This window comes from Bos indicus x Bos taurus, chromosome 4, assembly GCF_003369695.1.
Source record: "Bos indicus x Bos taurus breed Angus x Brahman F1 hybrid chromosome 4, Bos_hybrid_MaternalHap_v2.0, whole genome shotgun sequence".
Taxonomy (NCBI): domain Eukaryota; kingdom Metazoa; phylum Chordata; class Mammalia; order Artiodactyla; family Bovidae; genus Bos; species Bos indicus x Bos taurus.
Window position 1 is genome coordinate 93,327,125 of NC_040079.1, and position 19,889 is coordinate 93,347,013.

A 19,889-nucleotide genomic window follows, 5' to 3' on the forward strand; every position below is an offset into this window, starting at 1 on the left:
TGCTAAGTCGCTTAAGTCGTGTCCAACTGTGCGACCCCATAGACGGCAGCCCACCAGGCTCCTCTGTCCACAGATTTCTCCAGGTAAGAATACTGGAGTGGGTTGCCATTTCCTTCTCCAGGATAGATCATAAGTTAGGCCATAAAACAACTCTCATTTTAGAGGCGTTAAAATTATATATAAGTGTGTCCATTTCTCATAGTAGAATTAATTAGAAATAAAGAACAAAAGGGATTTGAGGAAATTTATAAATATTTGAAAATTAAGCAACAAATTTCTAAATATTGTCTGTGTCAAAAACGTCAGAAGGAAATTAGAAAATGTTTTCAATTGAATGAAAATGAAGAAAACAATACATCAAAATTTATGGGATGCAGTTAAAGAAATATGTAAAGGCAAATGTGTAGCTTTAAATGCCTGATTAGAAAGAAGAAAGATGTCACATCAGCAATATACATTTTCATCTTAAAAATCTAGAAAAAGAAAAGCACAACAAATCTAAGCAAACAGAAGGAAGGAAATAGTAAAGATCAAAATGGAAATCAGTGTAATAGAAAACAGAAAGACAATAGTGAAAAACCAGTAGTACAATCAAACACTGTAAAATGAATAATGAAATTTAGAAACCTTTAGCTCAGTTGGCCAAGAAAAAAAGATACAGATCACCAGAATCATGAATGAAGGAGGAAGCATCACCACTGACTATAGAAATTAAAGGGACTACAAGGAAATACCGTTGTTGCTTAGTCGCTAAGTCGTATCCAACTCTTTTCAGTTCAGTTCAGTCGCTCAGTTGTGTCCGACTCTCTGCGACCCCATGAATCTCAGCACGCCAGGCCTCCCTGTCCATCACCAACTCCCGGAGTTCACCCAGACCCACGTCCATCGAGTCAGTGATGCCATCCAGCCATCTCATCCTCTGTCGTCCCCTTCTCCTCCTGCCCCCAATCCCTCCCAGCATCAGAGTCTTTTCTAATGAGTCAACTCTTCGCGTGAGGTGGCCAAAGTACTGGAGTTTCAGCTTCAGCATCATTCCCTCCAAAGAAATCCCAGGGCTGATCTCCTTCAGAATGAACTGGTTGGATCTCCTTGCAGTCCAAGGGACTCTGAAGAGTCTTCTCCAACACCACAGTTCAAAAGCATCAATTCTTGGACGCTCAGCCTTCTTCACAGTCCAACTCTCACATCCATATATGACCACAGGAAAAACCATAGCCTTGACTAGACGAACCTTTGTTGGCAAAGTAACGTCTCTGCTTTTGAATATGCTATCTAGTTTGGTCATAACTTTCCTTCCAAGGAGTAAGCGTCTTTTAATTTCATGGCTGCAGTCACCATCTGCAGTGATTTTGGAGCCCAGAAAAATAAAGTCTGATACTGTTTCCACTGTTTCCCCATCTATTTCCCATGAAGTGATGGGACTGGATGCCATGATCTTCGTTTTCTGAATGTTGAGCTTTAAGCCAAGTTTTTCACTGTCCACTTTCACTTTCATCAAGAGGCTTTTTAGTTCCTCTTTTTTTAGTTCCAACTCTTTTAGTACCCCATAGACTATAGCCCCCAGGCTCCTCTGTCCATGGGATTTCCCAGGCAAGAATACTGGAATGAGTTGTGATTTCCTTCTCCAGGGGATCTTCCCAACCCAGATATCAAACCCTGTATTGACAGGTGGATTCACCCCTGAGCCACCTGGGACGCCCCATAAGGAAGTATTACAAACAACTTTATGACAACAGATTAGACAATTTAGATGAAATGGACAGATTTCTGGGAATACACTAATTGTCAGACTGACTCAAGAAGAAATAGAAAATACAGTAAATGAATTTAATTAATAATTAAAAATCATCTTTCAAAGAAAAGCCCAGGCCTAAATGGTTTTATTAGTGAATTCTATCATATATTTCAAGAGGAAATAATACCAGTATTTCACAAACTCTTCCAGAAAAGAGAAAAAAGAAACACTTTACAACTCATTTTATGAATTTAGTGGTATTCTCATATCAAAGACAAAGACATCATTTAGAAAAGTACAGACTGATGTCCTTCATGAATATGGACAATAATCCTCAAGAGTCACACTCCAGTATTTTTAATGACTATGCTGTAATACCTTTTAATTCATACTTATTAGCACAGAATTATATTTTAATTTTAAGTATATATATTATTTGGAAACCACTCATTTGTGCGTATGCTTACATTTTTGCCTTATGAAATATATTGTATTTAAAAGAGTACACAGTTTTAAGAATAATAGTATAGCAAATGCCTTTATACACTCCATTCAGCTTTAGAAGTAGAACGTCCATTGTATTTTAAAGGGCTTCCCTTGTGGCTCAGCTGGTAAAGAATCCACCTGCAATGTTGGACACCTGGGTTCAATCCCTGGGTTGGGAAGATTACCTGGAGGCTACCCACTCCAGTATTCAGACCTGGAGAATTCCATGGATTGTATAGTCAGTGGGGTCGCAAAGGGTCGGATACGACTGAGTTACTTACCTGTATTTTAAAAGATCCCTATGTTAGCCTTTGCCTGTCCTTACTTTCTTGCTTTCTGATGAAGCCAGTTTTCTCTAATTATTCACTTACTTTCCCATGTAGTTTTCCTGTACCTATATGTTCTAAATAATACTACTGCTTCAGCTTTATGAGATTTTGACATTACAAAAATGTCAGGAGAGATAACTTTAGACATTTGCCTTCCAGATGGCTGTCATTGTTGCCAGCAGTAGAAAAGATGCCATTGTTGGCAGTAATCATATTTTTTTTAGCATGGAACAAGAATAATATCCATCTTTCATTTGAAAATATATCAAGAATGTGTGTGGTGAAAAGAATTACAGTAAACAGAAATTTATATGATTTTTCTCTAAAACTATTGAATGGTTTTTGAAGGAACTAAAATTAACCTTGAAATAAATGTACAGAACTGAGTACATGTAGGCTATAGCAAGAACTTATACAATGAAGAAAATAACTCATTTTTTGAAAATAAAGCTATTAAGAACTCAGATATCACCAGAAAGGAACAGCCAGCTTAAACAGTTTCCTCACTCTCTTTAATAAAACTATAATTTCTTTGGAATGCTCCTTTATTCTCACATGTTTAAATGATCTATGCGTTTTAGAACCATTTTCCTTGAAAAGGAGAGGTTGTTAACTTATGACATCCTTTATGCTTTGAAGTACTTAAAAAATGGGTGTTTTAGACATGGGCAACCTATATGATGAATTCATACATGCAGAGAACCTGATGGACAAACAGCTGGTCTACCAAACGTGGAGATACAAAGTTGATGGACACTTTTTTTGGAAAGCTGGAAACAAATCCCTGTAGGTCTAAAAACCTGCTGTTTTTAGTGAGTAAAATCCCATTATTCTTTGCCTAAATGGTTTTATTGAAAGGATATTTCACTTGATGTCATGACATTGCAGTGGTAAGAGAAATAAATGTGATAAAGGCTCAAGAGCAGAGCCAAAAGTCATAGTGAATTTTATTTTATAGTTGATTGTATTTAGTTATACCACTGTATAAAATAAAGGGTTGTCCTGAAGACTGCAGGCAGATCAGAAAAAAAGGCACACAAAAATGTCCTACAAGATCATAGAATAAAAGGTAAATATAATTGTTTATTTTTATTAAATACAAATGTATCTATTAGTCCTATTACATGTATAATCTTTTAAATAGTCTTAGATTTATATATTTTAAGAATAAACAGTGGTACTGCCTACCAATTTTAAATTTAGGTGAAAAGTTTAAAAAATGTTAAAATAAGTTTCTATATCAGCGAACAGGAATATTATTAAGTAAATTGTTTTGTTTTCTCAAACATATTTTTTGTTTAGTCCTATTAATTATCCGTTGCCACTGTTAACTAGTCGTTTTGTTTAAATAACTACATTTGTGTAATATGGAAGTAAGCAGTACAGATTAATAGATAATTTTGGAAAAAACATGCAATTTTTGTATTTTTATGTTAACGTAGTACCATATGTGCAAATATTTCTTCTATATTACTGTTTTGTTTTTTTTTTAAAAAGGGACTTGGTTAGTTATGCCCAATGTTAGCTCTCTGAAAGTATTGCTCACCATACATATTCCAAGGATAAGGCTTAATCCAATTCTCTGTACCTGAGATTATAGAAAAAAATTAAGCTAGATAAATTGAAAATGTTATTTTCAAATTTGTCTCTTACTTCCTAGAAACTGAGTTTAGTGAGCTCAGAGGGCACATGAAAGGACAGAAACTAACTTAAATCATGTTCCTCTCTGATCTTTGTCACATAGTTGAAGCTGTTGAGTTCTGTCCTTACTTCAGGGTGAGAGGGGTCGGGGGTTGGGGGGGGGGGGGGAGGCGGGAAGGGAACACCACACACATACACAAACAAATAATAGACAAGTGTCCTTTTCTTCTTCCTCCAAAAACCCCCTCACAAGAACCAAAAAAGTACCACCACACTACCTCCCTGAGTTTACTTCTAAGAGTGTTGAATTAACAAGGGACATTAGAAGTTGTATAGCCCTTATGCTGCACATTCATACCCTCCTGTTTACTTACTTAAAATTTTTTTTTAATTTTGTTCAAGAATGGTTGGTACATAATATTGTGTTAATTTCTGCTGTACAGCAAAGTGATTCATTTACACATATACACATTCCTTTTTCATATTTTTCTCCATTATGGTTTTTCACAAAGTATCGAGTGTGATTCCCTGGGCTGTACAGTAGGACCTTGTTGTTTATCATTGTATATATACTAGTTTGCATCTGCTAATCCCAAACTTCCATTCCCTCCCTCCTGCATCCTCTCTCCCCCTTGGCAATCTCAGGTCTGTTCTCTGTGTTTATGAGTCTGTTTCTCTTTTGTGAAGTGAAGTCCCTCAGTTGTGTCAGACTCTTTGCAACTCTGTAGCCTACCAGGCTCCTCCCTCCATGGGATTTTCCAGGCAAGATTAGTGGAGTGGGTTGCCATTTCCTTCTCCAGGGGATCTTCCGGACCCAGGGATCAAACCCGGATCTCCCAGGTTCTAGGCAGATGCTTTACGTCTCAGCCACCAGGGAATGAGTTCGTTTGTGTCATGTTTTACATCGTGGATAAAAGTGATATGGTAATTTGTCTTTCTTCCTTGGGTTAGTATGATAATCTCTAGGTCTGTCCATGCTGCTGCATGTGACTTTATTTCATTCCTTTTTATCTCTGAGAAATACTCCATTGTATCTGTACCACATTGTCTTTACCCTTTCATCTCTCTACGAACATTGAGGTTGTTTCTATGCCTTGGGTATTGTGAATAGTTCTACTTTGAACATAAGAGTGCGTTTACCTTTAAATTACAGTTTTATCTGGATGTATGCCCAGGATACTTACATACTTTTTCTTCTCTTCTTGATTTATCTATTCTGTTCCTTAGATAGTCTTAACAGCACAGAGAAATTGCTTAAACAATGCATTTTTTTGTTATTGTCTCTAAAAGTTACCATCATTTAATCACTCATTTATTCTCCATATCCTTCAGACTTAAAAATACAAAAGTTAACATGCTGAGTAATGTCTGTAGTGTCTGTCACATTATGCACCTTGAGATGAAAGTTATTGAAACAAAGTAACTTTTCGAACTTTTTCTGTCCCTTATCATGCTGATACTTTGCTGCAGTATTATAAAACTGAATTAGGATAAACATGGTCTCTTTTAAGTGCCATTCAAAAGGATTGTTTCTAGTGTGAAATGATAAGTAGCAACATGGCATACTCTTTTGACATTTTATTAAATACACATCTAAGACTACTGCATGCTCAACGCTAACTGGTAGTGACAGTTATTTCCTATGTGCTGGACACATAAGTCTTACATAAATCTCTTTTCATCCTCACTATAATCATATGTAGTGTTTATCTCCATTTTACAGATTGAGTTAATCATATGTAGTGTTTATCTCCATTTTACAGATTGAATAAGTGAAGCCTTGTGAGAGGAAACTTGCTCAGCAAAAGTTAAGATTTAAATCCACGTTTGTCTAACAAGTCTTCTGTGTAGTACCTCATGGCCAGAAAAATGCTAGCTCTGATTTCAGCCTTTAAACATCAAGGTGTCACTTACAAACCAAGGATTTTTTGGCAGTTACTTTTAGTACTATGATTCCATTATTTAATTATCCTACTTTGGCTCCCTGATGCGAAGAGCCAACTCAGTGGAAAAGACCCTGATGCTGGGAAAGATTGAGGGCAGGAGGAGAAGGGAGCGACAGAGGTTGAGACAGTTGGATGGCATCACTGACTCAATGAATATGACTTTGAACAAACTCAGGGAGATAGTGAAGGACAGGGAAGCTTAGCATGCTGCAGTCCATGGGGTTGCAAAGAGTCAGATGTGACTGAACAACAAATTATTTAATTCTACTATGAAGGCTTAACTTGGATTTAGAAATTTCAAAGATCAATGCTACTTGTGTTTTTCTCTGTTTGTCAGGCATCTCCGAGAGTTACTGTTGATGATTATTTGGTAGCAAAATTAGCAGATACTTTGAATCATGAAGATCCAACCCCTGAAATCTTTGATGACATTCAAAGGAAGGTATTATGTACAACATTTATCACTGTATCTTTTTTGAAAACAATGTATATGTCTATATGCATGTAATTTGTCTGTAAAAGGTTATTGAAACGTTATGAAAGTACAGTGTGATAACTAAAAAGATGTGTTATGGTAATAATACTTCACAAAATAGCCAGTTTTTCTTTGCTTATTTACTGTAGAAATGTGGAAAATCCCTGTACTGGGTTATTTACTTTGAATCTGGCTGAAGTGACAGATACAGATTCTAGAATTTTATGAATAGATGATATATAAATAACAGATTCATTTATTTTAATATGTGCTTTGAGTCTTTATTTGGATTTGTTTCTTAGAAAACACTGCTTTGTAGAGCATTATGTATAACTGCTGTCATGTGACTTGTTTTGCAGTAGGACTCTCTTCAGTATAATTTAGATGCTAGAGGGGCCAGAAAAATATCACTAGTTGTGACATAGTCTTATTACTGACATCTTATAAATATGGAGCCTATAATTCATTACAGTAATACCTCTGTCTACCTTTTGTTGAAATCTTATTATTGGAAATTAGTACATTATTTGTATTAATGATTGAATATCTTGATTTATTTCAATAAGGTGTATGAATTGATGCTTCGAGATGAAAGATTTTATCCTTCCTTCAGACAGAATGCACTTTATGTGCGCATGTTAGCTGAGCTGGATATGTTAAAAGATCCTAGTTTCAGAGGATCAGATGACGGTGATGGAGGTAAGGTAGTGCACATTGTACATTTATCCATTATATATGTATATTCCTGTATATATTCTGCTTACCAAATAGCATAAAAATGTTCTTAAAGCTGAAATATAAATTGTAATATATTTTAAAATCCATGAATAAATGATGAAGTTTACTTACTTAAACTAAATTAAAATGTTAAAATCTGATAAATTAGAACATAACTGTTGAGCCTAGAATTCCTTTTTTTTTTTTAATTTATGTTTTAATTGAAGGATAATTCCTTTACAGAATTTCGTTTCCTGTCAGACATCAAGAATCAGCTATAGGTGCACCCATGTCCCGTCCCTCCCAAATTCCCTCTCATCTCCTTCCTCATTCCACCCTTCCAGATTGTTACAGAGCCCCTGTTTGTGAGTTTTACAGCAAATTCCCATTGTCTTATTTTACATATGGTGTTGTAAATTTCCATGTTACTCTCTCCATACATCTCACCCTCTCTCTGTTCCCCTTGCCCTGTGTCTATAAGTCTGTTCTCTGTGTCTGTTTCTCCATTGCTGCCCTGAAAATAAATTCACCAGTGCCATCTTTCTAGATTCCATATATATTCATTAGTATATGATATTTATATTTCTCTTTCTGACTTACTTCACTCTGTATAAGCAGCCCTGGGTTTGTCCACCTCATTAGAACTGACTCAAATGCATTCCTTTTTATGACTGAATAATATTCCATTGTATGTATGTAGCACAGTATCTATATCAGTTCATCTGTTGATGGACATCTAAGGTTGCTTCCATGTTCTAGCTGTTGTAAATAGTGCTGCAGTGAACATTGGGTTACATGTGTCTTTTTCAATTTTGGTTTCCTCGGGGTGTATGCCTAGTAATGGTATTGCTGGGTCATATGGTGGTTTTATTCCTAGTTTTTTAAGGAATCTCCATACTGTCTTCCATAGTGGCTGTGTCAATTTATATTCCCACCAGCAATGCAAGGATTCCCTTTTCTCCACATCCTCTCCAACATTTATTGTTTGTAGACTTTCTCATGATGGCCATTCTGATGGGTGTGAGGTGGTATCTCATTGTAGTTTTGATTTGCATTTCTCTAATAGTGAGCGATGTTGAGCATCTTTTCATGTGTTTGTTAGCCCTTTGTATGTCTTCTTTGGAGAGATGTCTGTTTAGGTCTTTTCCCCACTTTTTGATTGGGTTGTTTGTTTTTCTGGTATTGAGTTGTATGAACTGCTTGTATATTTTGGAAATTAATTCTTTGTCAGTTGTTTCCTTTCCTATTACTTTCTCCCACTTTCAGGGTTGTCTTTTCACCTTGTTTGTAGTTTCCTTTGCTGTGCAAAAGCTTTTAAGTTTAATTAGGTCTCACTTCTTTATTTTTATTTTGTTTCCATTACTCTAGGAAGTGGGTCATAGAGGATCTTGCTTTAATTTATGTCATTGAGTGCTCTTCTATGTTTTCCTCTAAAAGTTTTGTACTTTCTGGCCTTACATTTAGGTCTTTCATTCATTTTGAGTTTATCTTTGTGTATGGCATTAGGAAGTGTTCTAATTTCCTTCTTTTACATGTAGCTGTCCAGTTTTCCCAGCACCACTTATTGAAGAGGTTATCTTTGCCCCATTGTATATTCTTGCCTTCTTAGTCAAAAATAAGGTACCCATATGTGCATGGGTTTATCTCTGGGCTCCCTATCACATTCCATTGGTCTGTATTTCTGTTTTTGTGCCAGTACCATACTGTCTTGATGACTATAGCTTTGTAGTATAGACTGAAGTCAGGAAGGTTGATCCCTCCAGCTCTATTTTCTTTCTCAAGACTGCTTTGGCTATTTGGGGTCTTTTGTGTTTCCATATGAATTGTGAAATTTTTTGTTCTAATTCTGTGAAAAATGTTGGTAATCTCTGTGAATCTGTAGATTGCATTTGGTAGTATAGTCATTTTCACAACATTTATTCTTCCAACCCAGGAAGTTGGTATATCTCTCCTTCTGTTTAATGTTGTCTTTGATTTCTTTCTTCATTATAATTTTCCATATACAGTTTTTTTGTCTCCTTCAGTTCAGTTCAGTCGCTCAGTTGTGTCTGACTCTTTGTGACCCCATGAACGGCAGTATGCCAGGCCTCCCTGTCCCATCACCAACTCCTGGAGTCCACCCATCCCATGTCCATTGAGTCGGTGATGCCATCCAACCATCTCATCCTCTTTCGTCCCCTTCTCCTCCTGCCCTCAATCTTTCCCAGCATCAGGGTCTTTTCAAATGAGTCAGCTATCCGCATCAGGTGGCCAGAGTATTGGAGTTTCAGCTTCAACATCATTCCCTCCAGTGAACACCCAGGACTGATCTCTTTTAGGATGGACTGGTTGGATCTCCTTACAGTCCAAGGGACTCTCAAGAGTCTTCTCCAGCACCACAGTTCAAAAGCATCAATTCTTCTGTGCTCAGCTTTCTTTATAGTCCAACTCTCACATCCCTACATGACTACTGGAAAAACCATAGCCTTGACTAGACAGACCCTTGTTGGCAAAGTAATGTCTGTGCTTTTGAATATGCTATCTAGGTTGGTCATAACTTTCCTTCCATGGAGTAAGCGTCTTTTAATTTCATGGCTGCAGTCACCATCCATAGCGATTTTGGAGCCCAGAAAAATAGTCGGCCAGTTTCCACTGTTTCCTCATCTGTTTGCCATGAAGTGATGGGACCAGATGCCATGATCTTAGTTTTCTGAATGTTGAGTTTAAGCCAACTTTTTCACTCTCTTCTTTCGCTTTCATCAAGAGGCTCTTCAGTTCTTCTTTACTTTCTGCCATAAGGGTGGTGTCATCTGCATATCTGAGGTTATTTATATTTCTCCTGGCAGTCTGATTCCAGCTTGTGCTTCTTCCAGCCCAGCGTTTCTCATGATGTACTCTGCATATGTTAAATAAGCAGAGTGACAATATACAGCCTTGATGTACTCCTTTTCCTATTTGGAACCAGTCTGTTGTTCCATGTCCAGTTCTAACTGTTGCTTCCTGACCTGTATACAGGTTTCTCACGAGGCAGGTCAGGTAGTCTGGTATTCCCATCTCTTTCAGAATTTTCCACAGTTTATTGTGATCCACACAGTCAAAGGCTTTGGCATAGTCAATAGGTAGGTTTATTCCCAGAAGTTTCATTCTTTTTGTTGCAATGGTAAATGGGATTGATTCCTTAATTTCTCTTTCTAATTTTTCATTGTAAGTATATAGAAATGCAAATGATTTCTGTGTATTGACCTTGCATCCCATGACTTTGCTAAATTCACTGAATAGCTCTAGTAATTTTCTGATAGTTTCTTTTGGGTTTTCTATGTATAGTATCATGTCATCTGCAAGTAGTGAGTTTTATTTCTTCTTTTTCCAGTCTGGATTTCTTTATTTCTTTTTCTTCTCTAATTACCTTACCTAGGACTCCCAAATCCCGTGGACGGATGAGCCTGGAAGGCTGCAGTCCATGGGGTCACTGAGGGTCGGACACTACTGGTCAACTTCACTTTCACTTTTCACTTTCATGCACTGGAGAAGGAAATGGCAACCCACTCCAGTGTTCTTGCCTGAAGAATCCCAGGGACTGGGGAGCCTGGTGGGCTGCCGTCTATGGGGTCGCACAGAGTCAGACACGACTGAAGCGACTTAGCAGCAGCAGCAGCAGCAGCAGGACTCCCAAAACTATGTTGAATAATAGTGGTAAGAGAGGACATACTTGTCTTGTTCCTGATCGTAGAGGGAATGCTTTCAGTTTCTCACCATTGAGAATAATGTTTACTGTGGACTTATCATATATTGCCTTTACTGTGTTGAGGTAGGTTCCATTTGTGCCCATTTTTTGAAGCATTTTTATCATAGATGGGTGCTGAATTTTGTCAAAGGATTTTTCTGCATCTGTTGAGATGTTCATATGGTTTTTATCTTTCAGTTTTTTAATATGATGTATCCATTGATTGATTTGTGTATATTGAAGAATTCTTGCATCTATGGAATAAACCCAACTTGATCATGGTATATGAACTTTTTAATATGTTGTTGAATTCTCTTTGCTAGAATTTTGTTGAGGACTTTTGCATCTGTGTTCCTCAGTGATACTGACCTGTAATTTTCTTTTTTGTGTGTTGTCTTTCCTGGTTTTGGTATCAGAGTGATTGTGGCCTTGTAGAATGAGTTTGGAAGTGTTCCTTCCTCTGAAGGTTTTTTGAAGATTTTCAGAAAAATAGGCATTAGCTCTTCTCTAAATGTTTGATAGAATTCCCCTGTAAAGCCACCTGGCCCTGGGCTTTTGTTTTTTGGGAAATTTTGGATCACAGTTTTGATTTCATTGTTTCTAATTCGCTTGTTCATAATTTCTTTTTTTTCCTCATTCTGTCTTGGGAGGTGGAACTTTTCTAAGAATCTGTCCATTTCCTCTAGGTTGTCCATTTTATTAGCCATATAGTTGCTCATAATATTCTCATATGATCCTTTATGTTGTCTCTTGTCACCTCTACTGTTTTCATTTCTAATTTTGTTGAATTGATTTTTCTTCCTTTTTTTCTTGATGAGTCTGGCTATTGGGTTGTCAATTTTATCTTCTCAAAGAACCAGCTTTTAGTTTTATTAATCTTTGCTATTGTTTCCTTCACTTCTTTATTTGTTTCTCCTCTGATCTTTATGATTTCTTTCCTTCAACTGACTTTGGGATTTTTTGTTCTTTTTCCAGCTGCTCTGAATGTAGACTTAGGTTGTCTCTTCAATGCTTTTCTTGTTTCTTGAGGTAGAATTGTATTGCTATAAACTTTCCTCCTTAGAACTGCTTTTGCTGAATCCCATAGGTTTGGGGTTGTCTTTTCGTTGTCATTTGTTTTTAAGAATCTTTGGATTCTTTAAGAATCTTTAAGAAATCTTAATCTTTAAGAATTATTTCTCCAGTAACCTCTTTGTTATTTAGTAATGTATTATTTAATCTCCATGAGTTTGTGTTTTTTGCAGTTGTTTTTTTCCTGTAGTTGATATATAGTCTCATAACATTGTGGTCAGAGAAGATACTTGATACGATTTCAGTTTTCTTAAATTTACTGAGGCTTGATTTGTGACCCAAGATGTGGTCTGTCCTGAAGAATATTCCATGTGCCCTTGAGAAGAAAGTATATTTTTCTGCATTTGGTGGAAAGTCCTGAAGATATCAGTGAGGTCCATTTGGTCTAATGTTTCATTTACGGTTTGTGTTTCCTTATGGATTCTCTGTTTTGATCATCTGTCCATCAGTGTCAGTGGGATGTTAAGGTCTGCTACTCTTACTGTATTACTGTTGATTTTTCCCTCTTATGCCTGTTAGTGTTTTCCTTATATATATATTGAGATGCTCCTATGTTGGGTGCATAAATATTTACAATTTTATGTCTTCTTGGATTAATCCCTTGAACATTGGTGTTGTGTCTTTCCTTATTTCTCATAATATTCTTTATTTTAAAGTCTATTTTGCCTGAAATAATGATTGCCACTCTGGCTTTCTTTAAGCTTTCATTTGCATAGACTCTCTTTTTCCATCCTTGTACTCTCAGTCTGTGTTTCTGTAGGTCTGAAGTGGGTCTCTTGTGTGCAGCATATATATGTGGGTCTTGTTTTTGTATTCATTTAGTCCGTCTGTATCTTTTGGTTGGTGCATTTTATCTGTTTACATTTAAAGTAATTATTGATATATATGTTCCTGTTGGCATTTTCTTAATTGTTTTGGGTTTGTTTTTGTAGGTCTTTCTTTTCTCTTGTGTTTACTGGCTATGTAAGTCCATTTGGTATTTGTTGTAAGGCTGGTTTGTTGGTGCTAAATTCTCTTAACTTTTGCTTGTCTGTGAAACTTTTGATTTCTCCAATTTTGAATGAGATCTTTGCTGGGTAAAGTAATCTTGGTTATAGATTTTTTTTCTTTCAATACTTTAAATATATCCTGCCATTCAGTTTCTGCTGAAAGATCTGCTGTTAAGCATATGGGTTTTCCCTTGCTGCTTTTAATATTCTTTCTTTGTATTTAATCTGTGTTAGCTGTATTAATATGTGTCTCGATGTGTTTATCCTGTAAGGGACTCTGTGCTTCTTGAACCTGATTGACTGTTTCCTTTCCCATGTTGGGGAAGTTTTCAGCTATAATTTCTTCAGAAATTATCTCAGTGCCTTTCTTTTTTTCTTACTCCTCTGGATTCCCCATAACTCCAATGTTGGTGTGTTTAATATTGTCCCAAAGGTCTCTGAGGCTGTCCTCAATTTTATTCATTCTTTTTCCTTTATTCTGCTCTTCAGCAGTTACTTTCACCATTCTCTTTCAGCTCACTTATCCATTCTTCTGCCTCAGTTATTCTGCTATTGGTTCCTTCTAGAGTATTTTTAATTTCAGTAATTGTGTTATTTATACCTGTTTGATTATTCTTTATTTCTTCTGTGTCCTTGGTGATTGTATTAACTGTGTTATTTCTTGCATCTTTTCCATTCTATTTCAAAGACTTTGGAGTATCTTTACTGTCATTATTCTGAACTCTCTTTCAGGTAGATTGCTTATTTCATTTTTGTTTATTTGGTCTTGTGACTTTCTGTCTTATTCTTTCATTTGTGCTGTATTTCTCTGTCTTTTCTTTTTTTTTCTTTTTTCTAACTTGCTCCACTTTCCCAGGCTTTAGTGTTGTATTCCTTCTTCGTTTTGGTTTTGGCCCTGGGAGGGAAAGGTTGTTGGTCTGAGTGGCTTGTATTGACTTCTTATTAGGGGTGACTAATGCCTGTGTTCTAGTGGGAGGAGATCAAGCAGGTAGGTAATTACAGAAATAATGGGACATATACATTCACTTCCACACATACAGTCATAACGAAAGTATTCTAAAGAAAAGAGTACAGGGGATAGACTTAGTGAACAAGGGAAACCAAACGTGATATTGATCAGTTAAAAGCAGAGCTAACTAATGCTCAGTCTGGAAAGCTGAGCCTAAGCAGATTGCCAACTGGGGAATACAGCAAAGAGAGCACAACAATTTAACTTACATAGTGAAGAAAGAAAGAGTGAAGGAAAAAAGGGAAAAGAAAAGAAAAAAAGAAAAGGAGAAGGGCGAGAAAAGAGAACTTTTCTTAAAATTCTTGAAGCATGTTTTCAAAGGGATTGTCACCCCAATATTTTTATGGTAGTTTCTTTTTTGCTTGTAAAAGTAATAATTGCCATGATTAATGATAGGATCATTGAGAAGATTAAATGAGATAACAAGTGATGATTCTGAGAATGTTCCATAAACTATAAAACATTGTAAAAACATTTTTTTCTGTTTTTAATTGTATTCTGTTCCAAATCCTGTATAATATAAGCCAGGAGAAGCTACAAGTCATTTATTCCAGTCTTTCAGTTTTCTTCTGTTCACATTGTATAGTGAATAAAACAGACTTTAAGAGTGATAACACTTTGATTTTACTCTTTTTCTACTACTTATTACCTATGTGATGTTGGCCAAACACTTACTTTCTTTAGGCCTCATTTTTCTCAGTTATAAATGTAGACTATTATTCTTCTTGTAGTAATATCCTACCTCAGAGTTGTCACATTTTAATGGAATTCTATATGTAAAAATGGTATATAAACCAAAACACAAATATTGGTGTTTCTTCATAGTAAATAATTGGCTATTTAAGAATAGTGCGAGAGGCAGCCCTTAGACAATTTGCAGACTTTAGGCCTGATGACCATTTTTACTAGTGATTCAATGCAGAAGTACTTACTAAACTCTAATGAAGTATCTAGAATTTGATAAAATTTCTAGCAAATAACCAATGTAAATACAAAGTAAATGGGAAAGACTTTACTAAGTATTTAAGAGAGTGCTTTAATTATGTTCATTTACTTATAAATGGAGTTAATGGACAGGACCACTTAAAGTTGGAGATATAATAGATGTAATTAAGTGGTTAGCACTGCTTTAGCAAATGCCTCTATTTTAGAAACTTTCTAGCCTCCCCTCTTTTCAACTCATCCTCCCCACTCCTTATTCGATATTAGTGAGACTTTACTTTTTAAGTTATAGAAGAAATATAGTTACAAAAATTTGTATGTTACAATAGCTTTTATATTGATTGATGATCTAGTATCTTGGTTATTTGTAAAACTGAAATAGTATTCTGTTAACTGTATTTGATTGCTTAATGGAGGGAGTTTTCTATTTTTAAGAGTACTTCTCTGCCAGCTCAATAGTAAAATCAGTGTACTTCAAGTTTATTATATATTGTATCTATTTACTATCTCTGTTGAAAAATCTTTTACAGAGCTGATATGAAATTTGTAGTAGAAACTCTCCTTCCTTAAAGGACTATTATAAATGTTTTCATTGTATATTTTAATTTTGTCTACTTTAGAAATTTGCTTAGTGTTGTGAAATGGAATTGCTATCTGACCCAGAAAGAAAGAAGATAAATTAAATCATAAGCAGCTAATTTATAAGCATTCATGTATTATATAATGATCATAGTAGCAATATATTCTGTGGGAGTAGTTTTTGATCCTATAGTGTAAAAACTCTTCCAGAATCTTCTAAACTGACTTTTAGCTTCCATTTATATTTGTCTTGTGACTGATGGAAGCAAATTATTTATGTGATCTCAAACTTCCCAAAATGTCATACTTATTTAAAACACAAAGTAGATTAGGAGGTTTTTTTTTTTTTTTTTCCCCTGCAGCTGATTTTGATCTGAATCAAATGAACTTTTCTTTTATGTCAGCCATTGAGTAGTCCCTCACACTGGAATCATTGATTGTAGTTTGGAATTAATATATACACATATATCTTTTATCTGTCTGGGACATTGCTTGCTTTTTAACATTCTGTGTCCTAATTAATGAGCTCTTACATGTTTTGTAACTGAGAAATTGCCTAATACTTTTTTGAAACCATGTTAAGAAAGTATATGTAATCATGGGTATAACTTGAAACATTTTTATTAAAAATGGGTTTTATGTGTATTTGTGAGTGTTTAGGTTTTAGGCATTTGCTACAAGTTTTTCAAGTAGTAATGCTTATAATTTTCTTGTTTGTATAGGATTAATTAAAATAGACCTTATATTTTCTGGTTATAAATTCATTTTCTGACTTTTAAAAATTAAGCTTCCTGATACTTTGTGTATTTTTTAAAGTCTTGAAATTCTGGCTGCTTTTTAGACATTTTGAAATAATGATTCAATCTAGTGTTCAATGTGTAGCTGCCCCCACCTTTTTTTTTTAATGTGGGTTAATTGAGCACAAAGTTAGTGGGTAAAGTCTTACCATGTATAATGATATCCTGTGGTAGTTTTTCTTTGTTTTAGAAGAAATTTCATTCCTATTTAATTAAATTGCATTCTTATTTAACTAAACTTCTGTAAGTAGGTAGGTAGCTGGATGGCTTGCTTACCCATGCTCTCTCTCTTCTGTCTTCCTTGTCTTTTTCCGTGAGATTGCCTTCTTTAGTTAGTTTAGCTCTAAGTTATTTTAAGGGTAGATATTTTTTCCTTTATTAAAACAAATTCACAGCCTTTTAAATATTTAAATTATGCTTTCCCTTTTAAATTTTAATTTCAATCACATTTTTCCTCATCGTGTTTCTTTTGTTTTCTAATATTTTTAAGCAGTTGTTAAAGTCTTGATTAAATATAGATCTCCATTGGCTTTAGACAATCTAAATTTCTGAATCTTATTGGTAAGCAAGAAGGTAAACCATGCCTTGTTTTGCTCCTTTGTTCTTGTTTAGTTGCTAAATTCTGACTTTTTTGCAACTACATGGGCTGTATCCCATTAGGCTCCTTTGTCCATGGGATTTCCCAAACAAGAGTACTGGAGGGGGTTGCCATTTCCTTCTCCAGGGAATCTTCCCAGTCCAGGGATCAAACCCATGTCTCCTACCTTTCCAGATGGGTTCTTTACCACTGAGCCACCAGGGAAGCCCCTGTTTTGCTCCTAGTTTTTCTTTTGACATGTCTTTGGTGGGAAGACTTAAGAGGTGGGCAGCCCAAAGAAGGTAAGAGGTATATAATTGAATAAGGAGGATAGAGAACTATTTTTTTTTTATCTATTCTAATTATCCTAGGAATTTCCTATTTTGTGTTCAGAGCTTTGAGAAACTGAGAAATGTTCTTGGACAGTTAGAGGTGTTGAAGTTGGAAGGCAACACTAGCTACCTTTGTCAATAGTAATAGAAATTTCCTTTGAAGATGCATCTAGAGATCCAAACTATAAATAATATCTAATATGCTACAAGCCATATAATAACTTTAAACTGTTTATGAATATTGCTTTGCTGTATATTCCTTTGTGTTTTTACAAAGTGATATCTTAATTGATAACTTAATTTGATCAGATATATACAAAAATTCTGAGGGAAAAGATGTTAATTTTAATAATTACTCTAACATTAATTTTTAAAAATAATTTCTAGTTGCTTTTTAATTAAATGACATTACTCATGGAATTTAATGTGTCTTTTGTTCTACTAATTGTATATTGATTTAAGAATCTAGACTACAGCATTTTTGATACAGACCAGCTGTGAATAAGTGGACTTTATAGGTTTAATAAACAACTTTTTATCTTTCATATTAAAGAATAATTTTATTTGTAATATTAATCCAGTGAGACAGAAGTAACAAAATACCTCTGACATTTCCTGGTGTGAAATGTCATTCATTTCAAATGACAATTTCAGATGTCATTCTGTGGTGTTTACCTCATGTTTACATTTATATTAGACAATTTAATATGATACTATGAGAATAAAATACATAAAATGCTTTTTTTTGTACATAAATGCCTTTTTGGGGGAAAGGGTAACAACTTAGGTACATAACTGTTTTCACTGAAATAACCTGGCTTAGAAAACCATGAAAACAGGTTTTTGGGAGTAGTGTACCACAGTTTTCTTTCTTGTTCTTTCTTGGCTTCTGTGGCTTTCATTCTCGGTGTTTGAACCTTAGATAGCTAAAGCACTGTTGGAAGAGTTTTTGACTGTATACTAAGTTGGATCTTCCTTCTCACAGAATCTTTTAATGGGTCTCCTACAGGAAGCATAAATTTGGTAAGTACTGTTATGACTACTTTAATTCTTAAAGTGGCCTGAAAATAATATGAAAAACTGAGCCTTAACATATGTAAATAAATGATGTATTAGAACCCTCAAATCATCCTTTATAAAAAGCTGTTGCACTTTTATAGAAATATTAAATTCACATATAAGGGATCTGTGGATTAGAACTTAATGAAATGAAGTTTATTTTCTTTTTAAAAAATGGATTTAAATCACCTGCCTGATTTAGTTGCAAGTGATAATGATTTCATTATTTTCAACCTCAATATTTAATATTTCACTCTGATCAGTGCTATGATGGGCAGTAAATTTATGACACATAAATGTTTACATTGGAATTAGTTTTTTCTTCTTGTAATTAGAAAAGAAATAAAAAACTGGTTGGGATGCCTGAAAACCTAAAGATATTTCTTAAGGTCCACACTAACAAGTTCAGGTTATTGGGAAAAAAAAAAAAAAACAACACATTTTTTAAGCTTAGAGGGTTTTACGAGAATTAAGCAACTGTATTCTGTGATTACAGGTTTAAGAATGACACATTTTTAGCATATAAACTTCATTGGCATTTCAGATATTCAAGGTGAAATGTGAAATAATAAACATTTCAGTTCTCTTATATATCCATGCTTGCTATTGAGTACCTTGTTTCATAAAATACTACTAGAGAGAAATATTAGTGTTGTGTGCAAGTTTCAGTCCAGAATTTGTTCAGGATGGAGAGAGAGTGTTTGCCTTGTTTTTCCTTCTACTACCTACATGACTTTTTCTTTTGAACTTTTTGTAATAGATAAGTAGTTGAGAGGTCCATTGTTTTATGTTCCTTAGTATGACATTTATTTCTAAAATGACCTTATTGTATAAATGTTCCATTATTGTACAACGTATAACCTTTAACAAAACACTAAAGCAAATCAGCAATAGTGTTATGTCAGATATTTTGTAATGTTTTAAGTATTTTCCTAAATTATCTGGTATCATTACCATTTGCTTAACTCTAATGACAAAAAGGAATAGCTCCTGGAGACTGAACAGTGTTAGCAATATAATGCCCATTAGGAAGAAAAAGTTTCCAAATATGATGAAACTTTTCCTTGCATTGAAATTTTTTAGTACTCATGTTTGTAGTTCTTGTACAAGTGTTTGAACACTATTAAAAAATATTTTTTTCTTCATTCCCTATCTGGAATAAATGCTTTTTCAAATAAAAGAGATTCCTTTTATCCTATAGTGATATAAAGCAAAACAGTCTGTGAATTGAAAAAGGTGACACTTGACATCAATGACTTACAGTTTTTGTTTTTCACACAAATCTGTTAAATCCAAGCTTTTAAGTAGCTGGAGTCTTTTGGATTCTTTTTTTTAAATACTAAGATAAATTTGAATAAACAGTTGAATTTTAACAATAGTTTGATTACAAAAAATTGTTCTTTATCAGGTTTTTTCATATTTAATGAAGATAAATTTATTAATTGTATTAAAATTATAAACTGGATCATTATAGTTTATTCCAGCAAACTAAGCAAAGAAAA

At 34.7% G+C, this 19,889-nt stretch overlaps 1 protein-coding gene across 3 annotated transcripts in view; it reads left to right on the forward strand.

Moving 5' to 3' along the window:
- The window catches only part of SNX13 (sorting nexin 13), a 147,842-nt gene that overhangs the window by 95,141 nt on the left and 32,812 nt on the right, over positions 1-19,889 (forward strand). For all 3 annotated transcript variants that reach the window (XM_027539994.1, XM_027539995.1, XM_027539996.1), the window contains 3 exons: positions 6,475-6,579; positions 7,179-7,311; positions 18,314-18,351. In XM_027539994.1, the coding sequence (XP_027395795.1) occupies positions 6,475-6,579; positions 7,179-7,311; positions 18,314-18,351 (276 nt within the window). The remainder of the gene's footprint in view (positions 1-6,474; positions 6,580-7,178; positions 7,312-18,313; positions 18,352-19,889) is intronic.